The sequence below is a fragment of the Saccoglossus kowalevskii genome, chromosome 19 (genome assembly GCF_978046115.1).
Source record: "Saccoglossus kowalevskii chromosome 19, keSacKowa6.1, whole genome shotgun sequence".
Taxonomy (NCBI): Eukaryota; Metazoa; Hemichordata; class Enteropneusta; family Harrimaniidae; genus Saccoglossus; species Saccoglossus kowalevskii.
Window position 1 is genome coordinate 23,297,776 of NC_140659.1, and position 25,574 is coordinate 23,323,349.

A 25,574-nucleotide genomic window follows, 5' to 3' on the forward strand; every position below is an offset into this window, starting at 1 on the left:
ACAATGGCTATATCGTATGCGAAACAATTGAAGACACGATTACACACTGTGTAAGTAATTTTATATGTGGTTGAAAAAATAAAATTGATGGCGTTACAAAATGAAATATGGAAAATAATTAATTAACGATATTATTGCAGAATCACAAGACTGATATTCTGTACTATCTAGATTTGATGGGTTTCTGAAACCTAAACATAATAATAAATTACATTAAATTGCCATATATTAAGTGGAATCGTTTTGGGAGAGCAAAATTAATCTCCATCTATCATCACTATCTGTGTTTGCCAAAATCTACTGACCACCTTAGAGAATATATTACACATTGAGTGTCACGTGTCTAGGAGCAGTGTTTGCAACAGTCATAGATAGCACACATGAAAATAAACGACGAAAATTCAAAATCTGAATTGAATAAATTATGAATTTGATAGATGCAATATTCATTTATTATTTATAAGACGTATCAGTAACACGTATGACTCCTTTGTGCATCTATTAACACAGACAAATCAATGCATAGAATTTTCACGTAAAAAAACCCTGTCTTTAAATTATGTAACAGTGACGTGGTCCGTAGACCGTTGGGGGCGTGACTGTAATTTTACGCAACATATTAGAAGCTAGTTTGTTCGCTTCAATGTCTCATTGGCATATTGTATAGAGAGAATACACGTTGTGTATCGTCTTACTGTATTTGCGTTTATCGTGCCACATCGTAGTACAAGTCATCGTAATATTATCTTCTACGGACATTTTGTTCAAGACAATTGCGAGCACATCACTGAACACATTAACGTCGCGAATGGCAGACCTTATCAAATCACTTCCAACCGACTTTCCATCATTAGAGTCGACTCAAAAGACGAATGATTCTACGTACTATGTATACTATGAGTACGAAGACTTACCTTTACCCAAGGACTGGAGGATCGGTTTAGTCTGTGCCTTTGGGTTCAATATCACCCTATCTATCATCGGCAACGTTATAGTTCTAATTGTATTAATCTGTGGACGTACTAGAACAGATCTGAACGCTTTCCTTGTCAACCTTGCTTTGGCTGACCTGACTATGGCCACTTTCTGTATGCCGTTTTCATTTCCAACTATAATGTATGGGCATTGGATATTTGGTAGTGCGATGTGTCCAACTGTCGTCTTTTTACAACAGGTACGTAGTAATTGTTCATACGAAAATTACTAATGTACAATGTGTAATTGCGTGTTTGTACTGAACAGACTTTCAATACAATACAATACAATACTCTTGTCACATGTTACGAACCCGCGCAAAGAGTTGTAGACAATGCACAATTATTTTCATTTCATCTAAATTAAGAAATGATAGGAAAATATTACACGAACAATATAACGTTCAAATAGTTGAGAATAATAGTTACACTTGTAACTCTAAAATACTGTGACAAAAGTTTGGAAAAACAAAATACTACAATTAAAACAAATATTATATTATATTATATTATATGGTCACTCCAAGAATATAGCATTATCTTTCTTATCAACAATTACTACATTAATAAGTTTTACAAAATAGTGAAAATACAAATATAATAGGATATTTTAAAAAATAGAATCGCTTAAACCAGTTCGAAGTGAAACAATACTCTATAAAAAATGCCAGGCAATTGGTTTAGAAAATTCACACGTTCAAATGTCAAATTTACAGAGATCATTGGAGAGAGTACATGGCACTCAAACCATGTCATGTGTGGAAAATAAGAAAATAAGAAATGTCAATTGTCAAAACATTTGGTAATATTCCCAACACTGTTATACTTACTTCAAATAATGGCAAATGAGGGTGTAATCAAATATTAGGAGGTTATTACGAGGATACCTTAAAGTATGCGCGAAGACAGTACGGCGGGAGTTTCGAACGACGCGCAGCGGAGGTCGATGCGACAAACAGACGGCGTACTGTCTGAGTTATGGTTACGCTGTAACTTATGGCGCTACGGTGACAGATGTATAATAATATCTATTATAACTCGTTCGATCATATTACAATCATACATTTTTACCTTGCCCGTATCATCAAAGATGAAAGGGAAATGTATATTAAGGGGAAATAATATGTCATCGTCGTTAACTAATAACTTAACTAATTCTATTCCAAACTTTATGAAACTTTGTCACCTAATTCATCAGTATACACTCTTTCCTTAGTACGAACGACAGATTTCCTGTGTGAAAATATCTTGCAAAAATTGCGAAGTAGTAGACAAAATCGGATAAAACATTTTGACTGTTTCTATTAACGGATCACTGGTGATACATATTCAATGATCACTGGTCCCAGTGGGAATATGCATTGTTGTATGTGTTCAATGAAGTGAATCATTTATCTTGTAATCATTGGTAATATATCTCACAAATCTCATGGGAATACTAGACTGGGTTTCAATGTCAACTCATGGAGAAAGTCGTTGCACTGTCTCATACACATATAACTATATCTGTTTAGTCCAAATGTATCAAAACATAATACATAATACATAATACATAAGAGGCAAAACGTTGCATCGACATTTTGAAAGGAGAATTGTACTCAAAAATATGTATTCTATATTTGACAAATAGTTCCTTCGAAGTATATACATTTTGAAAATCAATTCTATAAGCATGTTGGCACCAGTACATGTATACTACCATATTCTAAACTTTCAGCCAATTTGAAGTTCAACTTCTTACAACGGATTCTATGATGTCATACTTTACTCATAATCCTTCGCTTGAGAATCAAGACGGCTGACTACATAATACTGTTGAAAAGTTGAATATCTAGAGAATGAAAAGTGATATAAAAAAACTGCAAATTGCATTCTCCTACATTTATGGAGCTTTTTCTTGAGGGGTCATTATGTTGTTTGGCTTGATATTTCCTTTAAACAAATTAGGCACCAATGTTTTGTAAGATATTTAAATCAATCAAGGTCATTCGATAGACTGCGTTCCCAATGCTGTTTTAATCCTAAAACTTGTTTGTATTCAAAATTAATCATGACAATGCATATTCATAGTGAAACAAACTATGATGAAGAAAATAATATTATATAACAAAGAGTAAGCTCACCAGAGTTTAACTATGTTTTATTTATATACAAGATTAACTTTTTACAGATTGTACAGAGACGGTGAAACCACGGTTACTAACCTAGTAACCGTGGTGAAACCAATCTACGCCAATTAAAGTCACCCAGATGCAATTAAACACAGATATAAACGCCCTCCAATCGGGTAGTATACATGAGATGACGGTGAAACAACAAATAATGTGGCTTTTGTAACAGTAAATAGTGAGAATTGTGAACTCATAGTCGCTGTATTCGAGCCGACGCACACCACCAAATGTTTGGTCTCGGATCAATCACAACGCTTCTTCCGCTCTATAGAATGATACTGAAATAAACAAATATATTGTTCGTGTTGGCAAATAACTTGCTATGTGCCCATTACACTCTTCGGTCGTTCAAATACGCCCACAGGACTATGCATCACTCCTGAAAACTCCCATACACACAAACATTATAGCGAGGCCATAATATTGCATATGAATATCACAATTTCGTTATCTCGGTCATTTGCTCCATTGTTCTGGCCGTATGTTCATTAATTAGAAAAGTTACATGTTCCAAGGCGAAATTTAAAAAAAATTATTTGAGAGACTATATAATACTTAAGCATTATCATATCGCAACTAGATGTTAAAAATAAGAAATGAAGAAATGTACAATCTATGCTAACTATGCAAATTATGCATTAAATATTACTGATAATCAATAATAATAGGGTTATTAAAATAAAAACTGAACTTTACAAAGTTAATAGAAATTCATTCATGCAATTACGATATCTTGTTCCGAAACGTCATTAATTCTTGCTTAAGGCGCATTTACCATTAATTATTTGCCAGTCGAGTATTTTAAATCTCATCTCACGTGCATATCATTTCAATGATATATTCTGTATACAGTTTGAATATAATTGCTCCAGACATGTCTGAGATATGTTCCCAGACTCATGCACGGTCGGACTCACATCGGTAAATTTAAAAGGGCGATCTGCCGTGGAATCATTGTTTCTATGACAACTTAATGCGCGTGACATGTTGACAAGCACTGCCGCAGGACATGTTGGCTATTTAGGAAAACAGAAATAGTTTGCTAATATGCAGGTACATTTTTGGAAATACTAACTGATGAAGCGGAAACGAACATTCTGTTACAATTTACATCGTTAGTCGCATCGTGCCAAGTATCAAAACATCAACATTGGAGCAACTGTCACCAGGATGTCTATATGACTACCCAGTGTTATTAGGATATGTTGCTGTTTTCACGAACACAATACTTATTCTGGTTTGTTCGGTATCCTTTTGGAAATGACATCCATTACGGTATAGCGGTTCTTACTATTCAGCAATATGATACCCTGAGGGAAATGTCGAGATGATGAGTTAACAAAGATAAAGTCTAAGTATATAACAAAATTGTATACCTTGTTAACTCACTGCTTCATAACATAATTTTGAAACGTGCGAACAGACGATGTAAATACATTACATTGTTTTCCCTTCACGTGACCACATGTTTACCAGATAACCAACAGGAATAGGCCACTTTCATGACCCCTAAAGGTCACACATCCTGGTACTTCCATGACCCCTAAAGGTCACACATCCTTGTACATCTTTGTTTGTATACATGGTATTGTTTTATTATTCACAATCGTTCACCATGAACTTTCTAGACTTTCAACTTTCGAACAAAATATCACACACATGCCGGTAATTGTCCGAGCGAACACATATGTAATTGACAATTAGTTAACAATGTATGCTGATGTCGCATACGACTTATTTTACTGAGAATGTTCTATAACCGTACTGTGTCTGGGTGGAATATTCTAGATTTTTTTAGAAACTGTTTGAATAGGTAATAGAACACTGTAGGAGGCAATAGAAGGTAATGGAACATTCTAGAAATTTGTAGTAAGTTCCAGACTCATTATGTATGCTGATGTAATGGTCTATTTATAGACAGTGGGGGTATATATAGGGGAGTTGTTCAGCACTGAGTTCAGATCGGAGATCTCGTTGAAATGTATTAGAGTTTAGGTATCTAGTCATTGGAGTAGTGGAGTTTTACCGCGTTATTGTACTTGATGTTTGCAGAGTATAATAATACCAGTACCAGTTGAAACCTCATCTGTTGGCTCCGTGTTCGTATTCTATCATCGCCGCCAGGGAAGTCTTTCTGTTACTGTTGCCATTTTGGTATTTGAACCATCACACCTGTACTATACCAATTACGGTAATATTACGTTGCGTGTGACAGCTGATTTATTTCAAAATCAATACATTTCACAAACGTATATTAGCGTAACAATCTGTCACCCATCTAATATTTGGCTATAAATTAACTCTAAACTAAAATTTAGTGTATTACATATTATTTTTAATAAGTGAAAGGATATTCGTTATAGTACTGTTCACTCATACTCAAAAACACAAAAGAAGAATATATTTATAGATTAAAATTTCAAAGAAATACAGTCTAGTCTGAAGTTCCCATTTGTGCTGAGAGCACGATGCAAGGCTACATGATTACGATGCTTTTATTGTAAGCCAATATCGTGTCTGTAAATACATCAAGCGGGTCGTATTAATGCCCCGAGTCTTGTATTGTTACATTACGCGACGTTACTTGATATGTATCAATTTCAAAATAAAGCATTATTCAAATTTGATCAGTGATCAGGTTTAATTTAATGATGTAATTATTTGATTGTCACCATACAATCTTAGATATGACTGGAAAACGAGATGCGAAACCTGAATCTGTTGTCACAATTTCACATTATTTTCCAGATCGAAACTTAATTACACCACAGTGCATAGTTACATGTATCACACTACATGTTTGAATTATTTGAAGGAAGCCTGAACCTTTCTTTCCTCTATAACATGTGATAATCGTTGTGCACTGAAACAATCTTGCCACTTCATTGTTAACATCATTTTTAAATCGGCTACATTGCAAGTACACAGGGATGAACGTGAGATAATTTACATAAATAGAAGAGATTAATTGTACACTTTTATTTGCTCATGAATAACTCACAGCTACGACGTGATATTTAAATGATCCTTCAAATTCCTGTTTTTCGCAAGACCTCCATCGGAACTCGCATTCGTTTGAGGTGGTAGATGTAGTTTTTGTGGCCAACCAGTTTTTCAATAGTTTAGGAAAACATTTTTCTCCTCTTTAACTCCAGACGTATGCACAGTCTTAGCAAAGGTGCAAGGTCTGATTTAGAATAACGATTTAACAAAATATGTTACACTTATGTAGATAAGACAATGCCAGTTTACAGGATATGTACAGTAATCTGCAACAATTACACTTAGCGTAAGAATACAAGACAACAATTTGCATTCAATCAGCCATTTTGAACCATATTTTTAAAATGTGTTACCAAATTGGAACGAAATCCATCTACTTACTAACCAAATGAAAACGTACAATTAGATAAGACATTATGTTACATTTGAATTCGTTAGTCACAGTATGTCACCATCAGCATTAAAGGACGGTGGTCGTCGCGCTGCGCATGCGCGACATTTGTGTTGATAAATATTGATTTTCCCGCAATCCAATGCGCTATAAGACCTGAGCGCGACTTGCATTAATTATCGCCGGTGACTCCTTCGATACCCCAAATCACATAAAAAACACCCAATTAAAGCTTCGCAACGTCTCAGTTTGTACTCGTTGATTTGCGCAACAGTCAAAGTCGCCATCTTTGATTATATGATATATCTCGCGCATGCGTGGAGCGACGACTACCGCCCTTTAATATTGAAGAGACTGGCATCAGAGTGTAAGTTGTTAAACATATGTCCAAACGATGTCAACATGAGTATTTATTTTTGTGTGTCTTTTTTGAAATAAAATATATTGCTCTGCAGGAATTTGTACACTTAAATGGCATGCTTGAATGACTGTCGTTATTAAACACGAAAAGTAAAACATCAAGTTCATAATCGAATGTCTGATATTACATTTGTTTGCACATGATGAAGGACATAGTAGCACGATAATGCGGACTTTTATTTTCAGTAATTTATATTAATGTTGCCATTGCACATATTTGAATTTCCAATGTACTTACATTTTAAGTATATACTCAGTTGGATTTAGTAAGCCAACAACACAGTTACATACAGTCTGTACACGTTTTAATAATAACTGTTTGCTTGATTGTATATATGACAAAAAAAGTCGATTTGATTTGATTTTAATCCACCGCGCACGTATTTAAAATGCACACGTCGTGCACTTAAACAGTGAGCAATAGTCAAAACTGTTTTATATTCAAATTGCTTTTTGTATTAACTACATGCAGTATTTAATAGCGATTGTGTGTGTCGGTGATTGTAATTAATTGTCAAATTGATAATTCCGTTTGAATGATTTGAAATATCATGTCAACTGCATTGTACAACCCATGTATCACGGTGTCGTGCATATTGTAACATAGTCATGTGTGTGATGTGCAAATATCATAAATAATTTATAAAATGTATTATTATACATCTATCACCGTAACGCCATAAGTTACAGCGTGCCGTAATTTTGCGGTATTTAACGGAGTATTTTCATCCTACCATATAAGAAAATACGAATTCCAAATATGGAATGATTACGCGCGTAAGCGTCCTTTATTAATAAAAACAAAAATGGCTGCCACCAGGGTTTGACCGGACTTCACACAAAGAAGTTCGTTGTTCTGTTCTAAACATTTTGGATTTCGGCATTCCCATGATGTAACCTTGGAAGAAAAATATGTATAATAATAAGGTTATTACAAAAATAACTCAAAGTATGCACTCAGACAGTATAGCTTCGCATCGCGTCAGTCGATACTTCCGCTTCGTGCATACTTTAATGTATCCACGTAATAACCTCATATTTGCAATACATAAAATTATGGCTTTATACATTGCAATACACAATAAAATCAATCAGAGGGGCATATAATATATTATGTGCTCCTATCGTATATCAATCCACAAATAATTTCTTGAATTATTGACAAATTATTGTATGTACATACGCAACATTTTTAGATTACGTGTGCAACATAATCAAAATATTTTTTGAGGTTTTCTGGCGGACATAGCCAGTACAAATACTTTTGTATTGCATTTTCATCCTTATGCAGAAGTCATCGCGATATTGTCGACTCACATATGTGTCTTTTAGTTAGCTTCAGCGAAGCGAGCGCATAAATAGCTAAATCAAATTAAGGTTACCACGACCAGTTACCATATAAATTGTTATAAGCTGAAACCTACGTACGTGAAGCAATCGTAATTATTAGATTTACAGTATTTAACCTCGTATATCAATCCACACAAACAAGTATTTATGGAATTGTTGAAAAAATGATTGTATACGCATACGGAACATTTGATAGGTACTATGCATAGGCTAATGTAAGTTTTCTGGTGGACATAACCGTTACAAATCACATTGCAGCACGAAGCTTATGTTCTTAATTGTGTTCGAAATTGGCCAACCATCTTTAATCAGAACTTGAAAAAATGCATGTTAGTAAGAACCAATTACATTAAAACCAAATTTACATGTTTCGTTGTGAATATTCATTGCAATATCAGTAAGTCAGTAAAATTGTTTTTACATTATCGGTTGAAAAAAATATTACAACAGCAGAAAATTATTTGATAAATTGATTTGGTGATTGATTAGATTCTGAGGCAATTTCGTTTTTTTCAGAAAAGGAAATGTACAAAACTACAAATTCCATTATTGCTGCAGGTAAATAATTTAATGCATATTTACACAAACCCCATTTTGCATTATTTATAAGAACACAATTTTTTGCCAGCAGCTTACATCATATACATTAAAAAGAAATTGCACTTCCGGGCAGCTCACATTAAATGTATATAATTGTTCACTAAACCATTGCATTACGCAATTTATTGGCAAATCAAGCGGTTCCATAGTGTACAAAACTCACAGTGTAACAACCCCAATGTTACTTGAACAAAATGTTTTGCTTTACGTTTCTTGTGAAGGCGAGAGGACGTCTGATTTATATATGCCATTGCCTGTATATTTGTTGAATAATGGCATACAATGGTATGATATGGTATAGTTAGGCTGTGTTGAACACGACGCAGTACATACATCTTTTCTGTTCACTACTCCAGAACCACATTTAGTTGAAAACTAAGTTTAGGAACTGTTTCATTCACCCACCTACACAAGGTTCTGTATAACGACGGGAAGAAATAAAATTGAAGCTGTGAACAGCATTGCAAGGGTTCAAGCATACGCCTGGACAGTTTATTCAGACTTATTCACCCATGTGCACAACATCAGTCAGTAGCGATTTCTGACATTAACGGAATATACATAAGATTGATAGTTTAAACACTCATAAAAAACATATATGCCATTTTGGCAATTTTCAGTCAACGATAGTCACCAAGTCACGTGATTTGTCGGGATTATTTTACTGAAGTACTTCAGATGGAGATGTAACGTACCATGTTTCAATTCATCAGATAACGGTTACTTTAGACCTTGATACATCATCCCAGGTTTACAAAAGATCGAAATTGCGAAATAACGTTGCTTAAATCAGTGTTTTAAGACGCTAGCAGAAAAGAATACAACTGCCGTTTCATGGATACTTACATAATGTTTATCTTTGGAAGGGATTAAATGATAACATCTTATCTGTATAATCTGTTGTTGACGATTCTGATATAACGGGTGATAAGCTTCCCGTCGCAAACAGTGCGTGTTTATCTAACGTCCATTATCAGCATTATTGTCAGTCGAGACTTCGTCGGAGAAACATGGTCATACAGTCCGGGCATACAGTACTCATTTAGCCCAACCTTCCGCTTTTACATCGACCGCTTATCGCTTAATTTCCGACCATGCGGTCTTGTCCGACCGGAAACCGACCGCATTTTAATCGCGTTTTTTTTCGCTCGCTCGCTCATTGAAACACCTACCGCTTGCCCAAACACTGATTACTCAACTGGAACCTCTTGTTACGTGTTTTGGGTGCTTGTTCTAGATGAAATATGTTTTATTATTTTAATGGGACACTTACGTGAAAAAAGCATTTTGACAGAGCAGAGAAACGAGGAAATGTTAATGATTAATTCCAAAAATAACGATACCAAATCCACGTCGGCCGGTCTGGTAAAATTTGACATTCAATTTTCAAAAATAAGTCACGATCATTGAATGAGTTCAGTCTATACCGTATACGTACGTACGTATACCGTAAAGTGTTCCCACAAAAAATATTTTCGACTAAAAAACCATGCCCTGACAAAATCGAACAGAACATGTATGAATAATTTATTGGGCTTTAAAAAAACGTGTCAAATTTAGTTATATCCATAAATATTTGGTGGCCAGTCGATGAAAAATTCGAAACTCAGGATTCACACGGAAGTCCTTCAGGGCAGAAAATCATCGACCCTACCCCGGTTTACTTTATTTCCCAACTTGCAGAGAAAGCTGATTCGCCGTGGACTCTAATGTATCTCAGCCTAGTATTTTCTTTTTGAACGGAGGTCAAATTCCACCCGTTTGTCAAAATATATCGATGTTTTTCAGCGAATAATTTTGAAGCCTCCCACAGCACAAAAACACGCCGGAAAGTGGATGATGGTACGACGACCCTTCAATTAGCGTCAAATATGCTTTGTTACAACATCATTGATTGGCTGGAAGTCACATGATCGGAGCACGACCTGGGTCACAGAACCATATTTGTCCGTATTATCAACAGGACCTCGCAAAAGAACCACACCCACATTTTCAATCTTTTTTAGCGCGGAAGTTGCCAACAAATGTCAAAAAACTCGTGAATTTCATAGATTCAAATAAAATAAAGCAAGCGATTGATAAGAATGATTATTAATATTTTCCCCGATGCTCTTCGTCGAATTTTTATTTCAAGGTAAGAAATGGCTGGTTGAAGTTGCATCTGATCGTCTTCAATGCGGCTGTTTCACCGCGAACAACTCTAGCTCTGTTGTAGTTTAGCGATGTAAAATAAAATATATATTATAATAATAATAATACTTGTTTAATTATTTGGGGTTTCAGCCCACAAATTACGGACATGGTCCCCATGAATGATTAGGGTCAATGTTTGTCCTGTCTCGGCTGATTGTGTTGATCGACGCCCTTCCTAAACTCAGTATGGAGAAACCAACTGGGATCGACTTTCCGAACAAATTATTGGGACGCGATCGACAGACATTCCAAACAATCGAAATTATCAACGAAAGACGAGATTTTTCTAGATATTTACAGACATACTGTCATGAAAAATATATGTGAAATTAACAAATACACAAAGAGGTGTAATATTAGGTTTTATTTTAGACTTAGAAATATTTCCTTTCACTCATGCATGGAACTGCCATTTAGCTTCATGGTCCTTCAGTTTGTCTTTGCCTCGGGGGTAAACAACAATAATTATACAAAACACATCGCGAAGACTCGACAATCAGGAAAGAAAACCCAGACAACCATGTCGTACTTGTGTTGAAATACATTTTGTATCTCACGTCAGAATATTGTTTAAAATAAAATATTCAGTCCAAGCCAAATCGAGGTCAAAAGGTCAGATTGCGTGCATATAATTATAGATAGTTGAAACGAAAAGTATTTGAACTTTTGTCAGCTGTTCAACATTCATAAAAACCAGAAAGACAATTATAAGACAATGTGAACCTCGGAAATTTTTCTATTAGTCCGAATTTTAAATGCGAGCGAGCGAGCGAGTGGGCCAGCGGGCGGGTGGTTGGTATTTCGGGGTTTGCGCGGTCGAATACAAAGCGTAAATTGTCCCGTCGAATTCAACAAGCGGTCGCAAAAGCGAAAGAAAAAGGTGATTGGTTAGCGGAAGCGGGCGGGAGGTTGTGCGAAATAAGTACTGTAACTTTGCGCAACTTTCTTTTAAATCGTTTTATTTTCCAAGTCAATATTCTATTTTACTAATATCATTTTTTCTAACGCAATGTCGAAGGAAAGAAAAAGCGTTGACAGACGAGGCAAAGAAAAATCTGCAACTCAGTGTCGCACTCTGAAGCAGCAATTTTTGTTCAAACATCGGCCATTTTGTTTCACCATGAAAACCGTTTTATTAGATCTCTTATCAGAGACACTTGAAGGATTAGCTTGTTTGTAAACTGTCAGCGTGTACAGTGGGACAGTAATGTTTGTCAGAGGATTATCTCTCGTTGTTCGTTTGCAAAACAATGGAAACCCGAACGTTCCTGGAGTACGGACTCAAATGCCAGCGGTTTTCTTCATTTTTCACGCTCGAGCTTGAAATTATTCATTATCTGACACTCTGTATGAGTTCTATGATATCAATGGTTAATATGTTTGGCCATTTTTAGTGTATATTTATAATAATACAGCAAATCTACAGTGTTTTATTAACCAAAACTGTTTTTCGCGTTTTTCTCGAGTTGAAGTTTTGACTGAGTACGACTCATTGGGACCATCGCCAAATCAAGTGCGTTCGGACTAGGACATTCAAACTCGCAGTTATCCTTCAAACGATAATGATGGTGCGAAATATGTCTGGGTTTTTAAAGAAAATGCTTTGTCACAGAATAATAGTCTGTTAAAGGTGTCAAGTATGAAATAATTTGGGGACAAAAAAACAAACCTACATAGAAATCGGAATAATAGGTCTTTCGATTACCAGGGACACATTTCAATGGACTTGATTACGGACAATGCATGACGTAAGTTTCACCAGGAAATTCCGCAGTGTGCTCTCGCAATCGCGGACTTAGTCATTTTTACAAGGTTCGCCATTTTTGATGTCACGTGATCATTATGTAAACAATGACTGTCCAGTTTATGCGAACTTGTACCTACACCTAGTCTTTTGAAATATATAAGCCATATTACTGTTCTAAACGAGACAACAGGCAGAGAATGTTTTATTCGAAAATTTTACAAAACCCTTCTCGCTACCTTAATTTCAATTCAAGACGGCGGCCGAATCAGGTGACTGATTAAAATTATATTGTTTTTCCCGTACAAAGCTATGGCCGTATATGTTATATATGACATATGAAGTTGATTGCTTGAAGCATTACAAACTTTTAGTATTTTTGTAAACATTTAGTGTGGAGGACAAATCATCCCGTGACTCTTCGAAATCATTTTATTTTTCTCGTAAGAAGCTATGCCCATAAATCTCATATACAACACATCAAGTTAGTCGGTTGAAGCACTTTTGAGAAACAAATGCCCCATATTTTAGATCAAAATTATATTATTTTTCTCATATGAAACTATGACCATATATGTCATATACAACATATCACATTGATCGGTTGAAGCATCCTTGAAAAACAAATGCCCAAACTGTTGGTGATTTTTGTCAAAAATCAAAGAAGGCGGCTAAACTTCTGCCTGAAAAAGTTGAGATGCAACGTGGCCAATTTGAAGATAATCACCTAACTGTGGCATCAGTAAAATAACTAATGCCTGAAATTCAAAATGGCGTCTATACCATATGGCCAAGCATAACACATTTTTCAAACTCAGATGCAGAAAAAACAACAAATTTCAGATCAATGTGTTTGGTGGTCCTGAAGAAGACGATTTTTAAGTGATTCTTGCCGTTATACTCGGATAAAAAAATGTGACGGAAGAAGTTACATGGCCGTTAAAGGTGTTGGTATTGCTGATATCTATTACACATAAGTTGTACTATATGATATAACAGAAAGTGTTCAAATAATTAATTTCAATCCAATATGGCTGCCGAACCAATTGACGAATCACAATTCTGAAAGTCAGGTGAACCAGTTCACATTAGGGAATACCAGTATAGACTGCTGTTTTCTCAAACGGCTTGACGAAAAATAAAGTGGAAGAAGAAGACAATCGGGACGATAACAAAGGGGATAAAAGAATAACATATTTTTTATTTTATTTTGTTAAATATCGCTGGATATAGGTATACACATCGAGAATCATTTACCTAATAAATAGTCCATCCTGGCACTGTTGTTGGTGTACGTGTTACTACAACAATAATAACAAAATGCAATAAGCATGCACATGTATTTCGTAGGCACCGCGAGCCGCATCCACCCAAGTATTTATTATTGAAAACTACACTTTTACAGAACAAAAACATGTTAGTTCATTACACAATAACATGACACTTGGTGGATATATATATGATTACATGGCAGTATACGACTGACAAGTTTTATTTTTTATTAAAGGTCGCCGTGTTTGTAAGCATCTACACCTTATCGGCGATTGGCATTGACCGATACTTTGCCGTGATTCACCCACTGAAATTACGACTGGCACTACACCGAAACAAAGTACTTTTTGCATCAATATGGTTAACATCTATTTCGCTGGCTGTTGTGCAAACTATCTTCGCCCGTACCAAGTCATTCTTCTATGACGGGGAAACCATCTACTTCTGTACAGAATGGTGGCCGTATACTGTCACTGCTAAGGTATACGAGATAATAATTGTAATGATAACTTACATCATACCGTTAATCGTCCTTACCTTCACATACGCCAAGATTGCGATACGATTATGGGGCAGGAATCTACCAGGGAACGCGGATAGTCACAGAGATAAGAACCACACCATTTCAAAGAAAAGGGTACGTATACAGATCCTGACCACTCAACGTAATATTAGTAATATAAGTATTTGTCAACTCCAGTTTCATCACATGGCATTGGGTGTACATCAGCTGTTTTTTTATTTCAATGAAAACGGTGGATCAAAATTTCTTGCACCACATAATACTAGTCACATTTTCATAATTATACGTCAAAGCAGGTAGTTGGCATTTAGTCCTCGCCCATGATATTACTAATGGTAAGGAGATTGTATAAAATGCACAGGGATGTGTATATGTTGCACCTGACTAGACGACATTTATCTATTGTATGATTTAAAATGTTAAGGTACTTATCACTCACACAAGGTGGGAAATATATTACGGAACAAGTTGTCAAAGCTGTGTTCCGTGACCCGAATACTGTCTGCCAGGGCATATTTATCTTTTATCAAATCAGGTATGAGAAAAAACAACAAATTCAAAGGAGATGAAAAAACTTCATGTTTGAGTATGTGTTCATGTCAACACAGCGATAACGACTTTTCGTTTTCGACATTGTGAAATTCTTTCTTTTTTATGCAGAGTAAAGTAAAGTAATATTTATTAAAACTATTGTTTATACATGAGTTGTTGAAAACTCTACATAGTTTGTAGTTTCATTCAGCTTCTTTCAGTCATAATTCAAGACAACTACAAGGCAAGTATATAGACAATTAACGTTTTTTTTCTGTAATATAACTGTATAATCGGTTATTATTGTACATCTGTCACCGTAACGCCACAAGTTACAGCGTGCCGTAATTTTGCGATATTTCACAGGGTATTTTCATCCTACCATATTAGGAAATGCGAATTCCAAATAAGGCGAGTAAGCGTTCTCTAATAATAAAATCAATTATGGCCGCCCCCAGGGTTTGCCCGGACCCCATACAAAGAAGTTCGCCCAATCTGTTCTAAACTTTCGGCATTCCCATGATGTAAACTTGGGAGGGAAAGATGTATAATAATAAGATTATTACGAGGATATCGAAAAGTATGCACTTGCATCGACCTTTGCTGTGCGTCGGTCGATACTCCCGATGTTCTGTCTTCGTGCATGCGTTGAGGTATCATCGTAATAACCTCATATTATGCAAATTATCAGCGAGTAAAAGAAACAAATACCAGCATGGGATAAGTATCTCCACCAATCAGATATTCATGATCTATATTTCCTGTATAGAAAATATAAACGCAACGACTTTCATTTACAACATGGGCCACCATGATTGATATGGAAGAAGAAGGGGGTGCGTCAGACAAACAATTGCAATTTGGTAATTGTAATGTGCATCATTGTAATACTATTGAGCGACATGAAGGCGCCTAAACAGCGCTGCTAAAAGACCGCGTCATATGATTGACTACCAGGGCTGTAAATTGTATCTGGCTCAGATAAACAAATAATTTACTACAACTTCGTGTCAGAACCAGACATTTTCATTCATTTCGTAGCTTACATGAAGTAGTAAATATTGGTTCTGTCTTAAAATCCAGGAAACAATATATTTATTGTAATTGTTCGTATTACGAATACAATCACTGTTTTGCAGATAGTGTATGTAGTTCGGGCGACGATAGAAAACACAGTCTCGCAGCTAGCGTGCGTAGTGCGGGCGACGGTAGAATGAAATGTAGAATGAAATAACTGCATCACAGCTAGCATCCGTAGTGTAGGCGACGACAGAATGAAATTACTGTCTCGTAGCTAGCGTCCGCGGTGCAGTGATGGTAGAATGGAATCACTGTTTTGCAGCTAGCGACCGTAGTGCAGGCGACGATATAATACAATCACTATTTCGCAGCTAGCGTCCGTAGTGCGGGCGTAGGTAGAATGAAATCACTGTTTTGCAGCTAGCGTTTGTCCGTAGTTCAGGCTAATGTAGAAAACAATCACTGTCTCGCAGCTAGCGTCTTTGGTGTGGTCAACGGCAGAAATACAATCACTGTCTTGTAGTTAGCGGCCGTAGTGCAGGCGACGACACTGTCTCGCAGCTAGCGTCCGTAGTGCGGGCGAAGGTAGAATGAAATCACTGTTTTGCAGTTGGCGTTTATCCGTAGTTCAGGCGAGGGTAGAAAACAATCACTGTTTCGCAGCTAGCGTCTTTGGTGCGGGCAACGGCAGGGTACTATCATGAACTTGTTTACGCGTATCTGTTGACCGACTTAATTAGTTGATTATTAGCTGTGTTATGTCTGTCATCGTTTAGGCCTATTTGACGTTTTGGACGGAACTTGGCTCAGTGATTTAGAACTAATTACGAGATAACCGTCGCTATTCTGACTACGATTTCTGACAGGTAGTATCCGTAGTTATTAATGTAGTTAGTGAACGATTAATAAAAAGATATGACGTATTCAGTACTTAGTGTGATTGGCCTTATGATTGAAGGTTACGCCCTAGAGTCTTTTTACTGTTTTATAATTGGTTAGAGTTTTGAAAATGAATAAAGAGAGTTTGAGTTGGTCTTGACGAGTACACCAGAACAGATGCAGTCCTGGAGAGCCTTGAGGCGAGTGTTGACGCAGTCTAAGAGAGTCTTGGGTCAGCCTTGCGATAGTCTTGGGGATTTTTCCCCAGGGTGCTGTGTCTTATAGAGTGCTCGATTGTCCGACTAAGACGAGAGTTGAAACGTTTTCGTTGTGTGTGTCTTATTTGACTGTAGAGCTTAAGTGACTTTCCCGATCCCGCACCTCAAAGGGACGCGATATTGAGACGATACGAGATTCCCCCCTGACAAGTGTGGAGAACCCCAGTGGAGAAAGAATTTTTCCCCCGTGATACGTGGTGTGAGAACTCTGGGCATTGCGTCTTATGCACATTGACATCCTGTGAAGAGAAGTGAAATTGCGAAGGTGTGTCTTTCTTGTGAACCAAACTAACTGGCTCCATGGCAGAGACGACTCGGAAACCGCGCTTGACGACTAACACCGTTAACAGTATGGCACCGATGTACAACGCTGATGAGATGAAGATTTCAGAACCCCTTATGAAGGATGAGTATCGTATAGGACTGAATAATTAAGAATTGAGCAACATTAAAGACAAGATGAAGAGAAAGAACGACCCGGACTAACGCGACGACAAGAGAAGAGACGCTTATAGACTTTGATTAGAACTTTAGCTATTTGCTTAGAGAACTGCTCACTGGACACTGTAACGGACACTGTGTAACTCAAGAAGTTGAACTCTTTTCCACAATCCCATCACTATTGCTCAGTAATGTAATGTATTGCTTGCTTTTCCTATTGTTTTTACCGTTTTTATTTTTGTGATGTTGAATTGTATGTTATGTAAGCGCCCAGATCTTTGTTTTGAAAGGATATTTAGTGACGTACGAGGTCCTTTATAACGATTTAAGCACGTCTCAGTAGACAAGTATTTGCAACACATTGTTTTGAGTTTTGTGAAGTTTTATGGTGTTTTAATGAGTTTATGAGTAAGGATTATGATGGAAGGAATGATGCCCTCACGTGTTTTTTAGAGTTTTGAGATTTGTCGATGTACAGAGATATCGACGTTTTAAGAGTTGTTTTTGTTTATGTATTGTTTCCGGAATACTTCTGATGCTTTTTGAGTGGAGAGCACCTTTGTAACGTTTTTTTATGTCTTTTTGGGATGAGAGTTTGGTGCGCTTATATACGTATTGTTTGATATCGCAAGCTTTTGTTCATGATTGACAGGATTATATGTAACTCAGTAGTTTCTATCGTTTCGCTTTTCCCCGTCTGTTTTGCCAGAGGAGTAATGTGTTATGAAAGCGACATTGCCTTTGCATTCCGTTTCCACGCCCTTAGGACTTTTGTTTAGGTTAACGACTTGTGAGTTCAGTTGAAGTTTATAAGCGTATGTGATAGGAGTTTGATTAATAGCTTTTTATTCATTGTTTATTAGTTACCGCTTTGCAATGCTTTAACCGAGAGACGCATCCCTTGTAATCACGTGATCATGCTGTCGACTGCAGCAATTGGCTGATCGCTTGGTTACACTGCCACGCCTTAGTTTTTTGACCTTTTGATATAGAGTTTGTAACCTTAGTAACGAGAGACAGTGCAGCGACGGGTTACCTCAGCGAACCGTTTTGAGAAAAGTGAGTCGATTGGTAGCCTTTCCCTTGTTTTTGATTTATAACCATTGATATTTGTGACTTTATAGCCATTGTATTTAGACTTTATAATCAGTTTATTAATCAGTGTGTTTTACTCTTTTGATTTATCCTTTTTCTTAGTATTGTATTTAACCCGTATGACGATGAGTAGAGGACGGTATCTTTGATTTATGAACGTGTTATGCCGGGAGGCATAATCTCAGTTTTGGGTGAAGGGATGTATCATGAATTTGTTTATGCGTATCTGTTGACCGACTTAATTAGTTGATTATTAGCTGAAATGCTGTGTTATGTCTGTCATCGTTTAGGCCTATTTGAAGTTTTGGACGTAACTTGGCTCAGTGATTTGGAACTAATTACGAGATAACCGTCACTATTCTGACTACTATTTCTGACAGTTAGTATTTGTAGTTATTAATGTAGTGAACGATTAATCATAATATATGACGTATTCAGTACTTAGTGTGATTGGCTTTATGATTGAAGGTTACGCCCTAGAGTCTTTTTACTGTTTTGTAATTGGTTAGAGTTTTGAGTTGGTCTTGGGGAGTACTCCACAAAAAGATGCAGTCGAGAGTCCAGTCCTGGAGAGCCTTGGGGCGAGTGTTGACGCAGTCTAAGAGAGTCTTGGGTCAGCCTTGCGATAGTCTTGGGTATTTTTCTCCAGGGCACTGTGTCTTATAGAGTGCTCGACTGATCGACTAAGACGAGAGTTGAAACGTATTTCGTTGTGTGTGTCTTATTTGACTGTAAAGCTTAAGTGACTTCCTCGATCCCGTACCTCGAGGGGACGCGATAGAGAGACGAGACGAGACTCCCTCCTGACACTTGTGGAGAACCCTAGAGGAGAAGAATTTACCTCTGATAATACAATCACTGTCTTGTAGCCAGCGGCCGTAGTGCAGGCGACGACACTGTCTCGCAGCTAGCGTCCGTAGTGCGGGCGAAGGTAGAATGAAATCACTGTTTTGCAGCTAGCATTTATCCGTAGTTCAGGCAAGGGTAGAAAACAATCACTGTTTCGTAGCTAGCGTCTTTGGTGCGGGCAACGGCAGGATACAATAACTGTCTTGTAGCTAGCGGCTGTAGTGCAGGCGACGGCACTCTCTCGCAGCTAGCGTCCGTAGTGCGGGCAAAGGTAGAATGAAATCACTGTCTAGCAGCTAGCGTCCATAATGCGGGCGATGGTAGAATTGTCTTTTGCTTGAAACGAAAATGTACAAGAGCTTACAAAAGACATTCTGTAAAGCCATTGTGGGCACGATATGGTGTATTCTGCCTTAAAAGGCTTGTGCATGTCATTTAAATCGTGTGATGATTATGTAACACTTTTCAAGAAACTGGAGCCACTACATGTAAATACTTTGCCTCAATCAAGTACTTTTATTTTGACGATTTCTTTCGAGCTGTATATTGTCATCGTGTCGTGAATAAATATGCCATACATAGCAATAAATGCAACTAACACAAACCAAGTCACATTGGGAGGTGAAGATTTAGAAGAAGTGGAGAGCTTCACCTACCTGGGGAGTAATGTAGATAAATCAGGAGGGACAGACACCGATGTACGAGTCAGAATTGGCAAACGAGGGCAGCCGTCAACCAGCTAAAGAACATATGGCATTCATCAACCATATCTCTCAGAACAAAGATTAGGGTCTTCAACACAATCATTAAACCGGTACTTCTGTATGGGGCGGAAACATGGAGAACCACCGAAATCATCACCAGAAGAATCCAGACATTTATAAACTCTTACTTACGTAGAATATTAAGAATATGGTATCCAGATGTGATCACAAACCAGGTGTTATGGGAAAGAACAAGTCAGCAGCAAATAGAACAGGAAATACTACAGTGACGCTAGCGATGGCGAGGACACACCCTTCGAAATCCAACCCAAAACATCACAAGGTTGGCATTTAGCTTGACCCACAGGGCAAAAGGAAACGGGGCTGTCCAAGAAATACCTGGCGACGGGACCTAGAGGCTGATGTCCGGAGGTTGGGCTATACCTGCAGGGAAGTGGAGCGTATGGCACAGGACCAGCCTGATTGGAGAAATCTAACAACCAACTGTGCAATAATAACTAAAAATCATCCTCACTATATAGTAGCACTGCATGGCAGGTCAATATTTTATTAAAACACCCAGGAGCAAGTCTTTATTAATTTATGACGCAATATCACGTGCACCATAAACCTTCATAAGCAATAAATAGTGTTGATGACACTAATATATTTATACGACTCATGGTTATGTGAACTATTGTTTTACATGATCCCCAATTTGTGATATATTTTACAATATCCTTCTATTAAAACCCACCAAGTGCTTCCAGTTCAATCACAATGCTCCATTGCCAGACTTAGTCTACACTTAATATCCTGTTAAGTCAAATCTCTTTAATCTCACTTTTATATAAACGTTAGACAACTTTCATACCACTTTGTTCTTGTCAAGTGTGATCATTAATATGCATAGCTCGCAATAGGTTACAAAAACTATAACATCATTTCAGAGAGCTTTTTATTTCACACTTTTTCAGGTAATTAAGATGTTGATGATGGTGGTGTTGATGTTTGCAGTGTGTTGGTTACCATTGCATGTGTTCAACATCTTCACAAAGTTTTCCCCGTATGTTTACGAAGATACTGAATTCCAAGATAGAATGCGAAAAATCAATTGCTGTGTGTTGTGGATAGCCATGTCAAATAGTTTCATGAATCCATTCATATATAGTTTCTTTAACGATGGATTTCGGGTGAGTAATTCAAATGTTATTCAGAATGTACATAATAAAATCCACGAAATCGAATCAATCTTGATTGATCCGGAAATGCCGATGAGATTTTCGCATTAAGAATCATTTATATACTAGTTATACAGTAATTGACGGTTCGCAAAAGATCTTTCAGTGAAGATAATTACCATCCCAAATTACCGTACTGAAATGACAACGTTAACTGTAATTCAACTATCGTGACCCTCGTTAATGAGGATCTCGATGAAAATACAAAGTATGTGTAAAAGGATATTTAAAATTATCAGAAGCGTTGTATTCCCGAATAAAATACTGCAGTCCAACTGTGTTTTCTGTTGTTAATATGTTGTCTGTGTGTATTTGCAGGCTGATATGAAATCTATATTTCTCCACTGCAAAAGACCAGGCTCACGTGCGGCGATGAAGTCAAGAAAGAATAGATCACTTTCAGATACGTCAATGACAGTTTTATCCAATTCCCGCTTGCTCAACTTTTGTTCTGCCAAACCGCCCAAACCAGCCAATGGGGAAGAGAGGATAACCAATCAAGATATGCAAACTACGTGTTTTAATACCATAGAGGATTAACAACTCATGAAAAAGTCGACTTTCATAGCGTTAAGGCCGAAACTGTGGCCAGTTTGAAGACACATGAGTAGATTGATTATTGAATATTTTTACCATATGCATCTTGTCAGAAACATGTTTCATCTTAAAATACACCCTTTGTTTTACTACTACCAAAATCACTATCAAAATAACGTATTTATATTACAATAAATCATGTTCTGATTTTTAGCAGGATATAACATTTTACTAAATTAAACATATAAAATATTGTTAATATCTATACATGCCAATCCTGGCTGACTATTGTTGTAATATCTATACATGCTAATCTTTGCTGGCTATTGTTGTAATGTCTATACATGCTAACTCTTGCTGACTATTGTTGTAATATCTATACATGCTAACTCTTGCTGGCTATTGTAGTAATGTTTATACATGCCAACCCTTGCTGGCTATTTTTGTAATGTCTATACATGCTAACTCTTGCTGACTATTGTTGTAATGTCTATACATGCCAATCCTTGCTGGTTATTGTTGTAATATCTATACATGCTAATCTTTGCTGGCTATTGTTGTAATGTCTATACATGCTAACTCTTGCTGACTATTGTTGTAATATCTATACATGCTAACTCTTGCTGGCTATTGTAGTAATGTTTATACATGCCAACCCTTGCTGGCTATTTTTGTAATGTCTATGCATGCTAACTCTTGCTGACTATTGTTGTAATGTCTATACATGCCAATCCTTGCTGGTTATTGTTGTAATGTCTATACATGCTAACTCTTGCTGACTATTGTTGTAATGTCTATACATGATAACTCTTGCTGACTATTGTTGTAATGTCTATACATGCTAATCCTTGCTGACTATTGTTGTAATGTCTATGCATGATAACTCTTGCTGACTATTGTTGTAATGTCTATACATGCTAACTCTTGCTGGCTATTGTTGTAATGACTATATATGCTAACTCTTGCTGACTATTGTTGTAATGTCTATGCATGATAACTCTTGCTGACTATTGTTGTAATGTCTATACATTCCAATCCTTGCTGACTATTGTTGTAATGTCTGTACATGCCAACCCTTGCTGGTTATTGTTGTAATGTCTATACATGCTAACTCTTGCTGACTATTGTTGTAATATCTATACATGCTAACTCTTGCTGACTATTGTTGTAATGTCTATACATGCCAACCCTTGCTGGTTATTGTTGTAATGTCTATACATGATAACTCTTTCTGACTATTGTTGTAATGTCTATACATGCCAACCCTTGCTGGTTATTGTTGTAATGTCTATACATGCTAACTCTTGCTGACTATTGTTGTAATGTCTATACATGCTAATCCTTGCTGACTATTGTTGTAATGTCTATACATGCTAACTCTTGCTGACTATTGTTGTAATGTCTATGCATGCTAACTCTTGCTGACTATTGTTGTAATGTCTATACATGCTAACTCTTGCTGACTATTGTTGTAATGTCTATACATGCTAACTCTTGCTGACTATTGTTGTAATGTCTATGCATGATAACTCTTGCTGACTATTGTTGTAATGTCTATGCATGCTAACTCTTGCTGACTATTGTTGTAATATCTATACATGCCAACCCTTGCTGGTTATTGTTGTAATGTCTATACATGCTAACTCTTGCTGACAATTGTTGTAATGTCTATGCATGATAACTCTTGCTGACTATTGTTGTAATGTCTATGCATGCTAACTCTTGCTGACTATTGTTGTAATATCTATACATGCTAACTCTTTCTGACTATTGTTGTAATGTCTATACATGCCAACCCTTGCTGGTTATTGTTGTAATGTCTATACATGCTAACTCATGCTGACTATTGTTGTAATGTCTATACATGCTAATCCTTGCTGACTATTGTTGTAATGTCTATACATGATAACTCTTGCTGACTATTGTTGTAATGTCTATGCATACTAACTCTTGCTGACTATTGTTGTAATATCTATACATGCTAACTCTTGCTGACTATTGTTGTAATGTCTATACATGCTAACTCTTGCTGACTATTGTTGTAATATCTATACATGCTAATCCTTGCTGACTATTGTTGTAATATCTATACATGCTAACTCTTGCTGACTATTGTTGTAATGTCTATACATGCTAACTCTTGCTGACTATTGTTGTAATATCTATGCATGCTAACTCTTGCTGACTGTTGTTGTTATGTTTATACATGCCAACCCGTTCTGAATATTGTTCTGAACGCAGATATTCTAACTGAGAATGCCTGATCTGGAATTGTTGCAGTTAATTGTTTCATGATCCATTAGATGTGACGTAATGTTTGGCCAACTATTTTGTCTTAGATAATTTCCGAATGAATAATATTTAATTGATCTTTATTTCATCTACTGTCAGGCTCGTATACTTTATCGTGATAGGTTATTGTAATTCTCGTTGACGCAGATACATATATGCCAGAGAAGCCATTCACATGTAATAACAGAGGCAACATTTGGTATTCCTCTAGCTATATTGATGTGTTTACTGTCGCCCAGCACTTGAAGACGACATTACTAGTGCTTCCCAAACTATCCATGGCAAATTAACGTATCATAGCGAATTCAGACACTCGATATTATCTTTTTGTACGTGTATAGTCTTACTGTTTTTAAAACAAACGGTTTCAACTAATTTGACTTGTTGTAATTTGTAATGTTGTACATTACTGTAAATAGCGTTTTCTGAATGATTTTGCTCAAGTTATATTTTATACACGTGATTAAAACCACATTAGCAGGTAGGAGGTAGTCGATGGTATTTATTTATTTATTTATAAATACTTCTGTCTTCTTTAAATATGGTAATATTAATAGCCATTTAAAATTAAGAATTGTAATTCTATTGTAATTGAGATTGCTTAAATATGTTTAATCCAAAACTTTTTTTCTGTGTAGTGGTCATTGCGAAGTATTGTTCATTCTCTCATTATATTTAAAGTTTAATAGTTCTGTTATTGTTCAAAAAATAATAAAATCACGCACATAAGTATAGTTGGAGTATTTCTCAGTTTGTATTTAGGACACATGTTCAAAACACTGAAATACATCAGTATCGCCAGTGCAGTGTTGCAGATATAATGTACTATTTACATTCTCTTATTATCGACGATGCAATTCGCGTTCACTTCTTAATTTTTCCCCAATGCTGAAGGATTACAAATAAACGATAAAAATTACAAAATCTAAATGCAGTTTTAATATACTCAAACCTCATTGAATAGTTTTTACAGAATAATAACATTTTTAAACTCAGAAAAAAGCAAATCTGCATTTCATATAAACAATTTTCTATTTTAAGCTATATTTTTAGTTTTCTAAAATTA

At 36.4% G+C, this 25,574-nt stretch overlaps 1 protein-coding gene across 1 annotated transcript; it reads left to right on the forward strand.

Annotated features, from left to right (window-relative positions):
* The first annotated feature begins 808 nt into the window (after nucleotides 1-808).
* Nucleotides 809-22,219, forward strand: LOC144349044 (neuromedin-K receptor-like). Its single transcript, XM_078007858.1, has 4 exons — nucleotides 809-1,174; nucleotides 14,354-14,755; nucleotides 21,416-21,631; nucleotides 21,998-22,219. Exons 1-4 carry the CDS (start codon nucleotides 809-811, stop codon nucleotides 22,217-22,219), a joined length of 1,206 nt encoding a protein of 401 aa, XP_077863984.1.
* The last annotated feature ends 3,355 nt before the right edge of the window (nucleotides 22,220-25,574 follow it).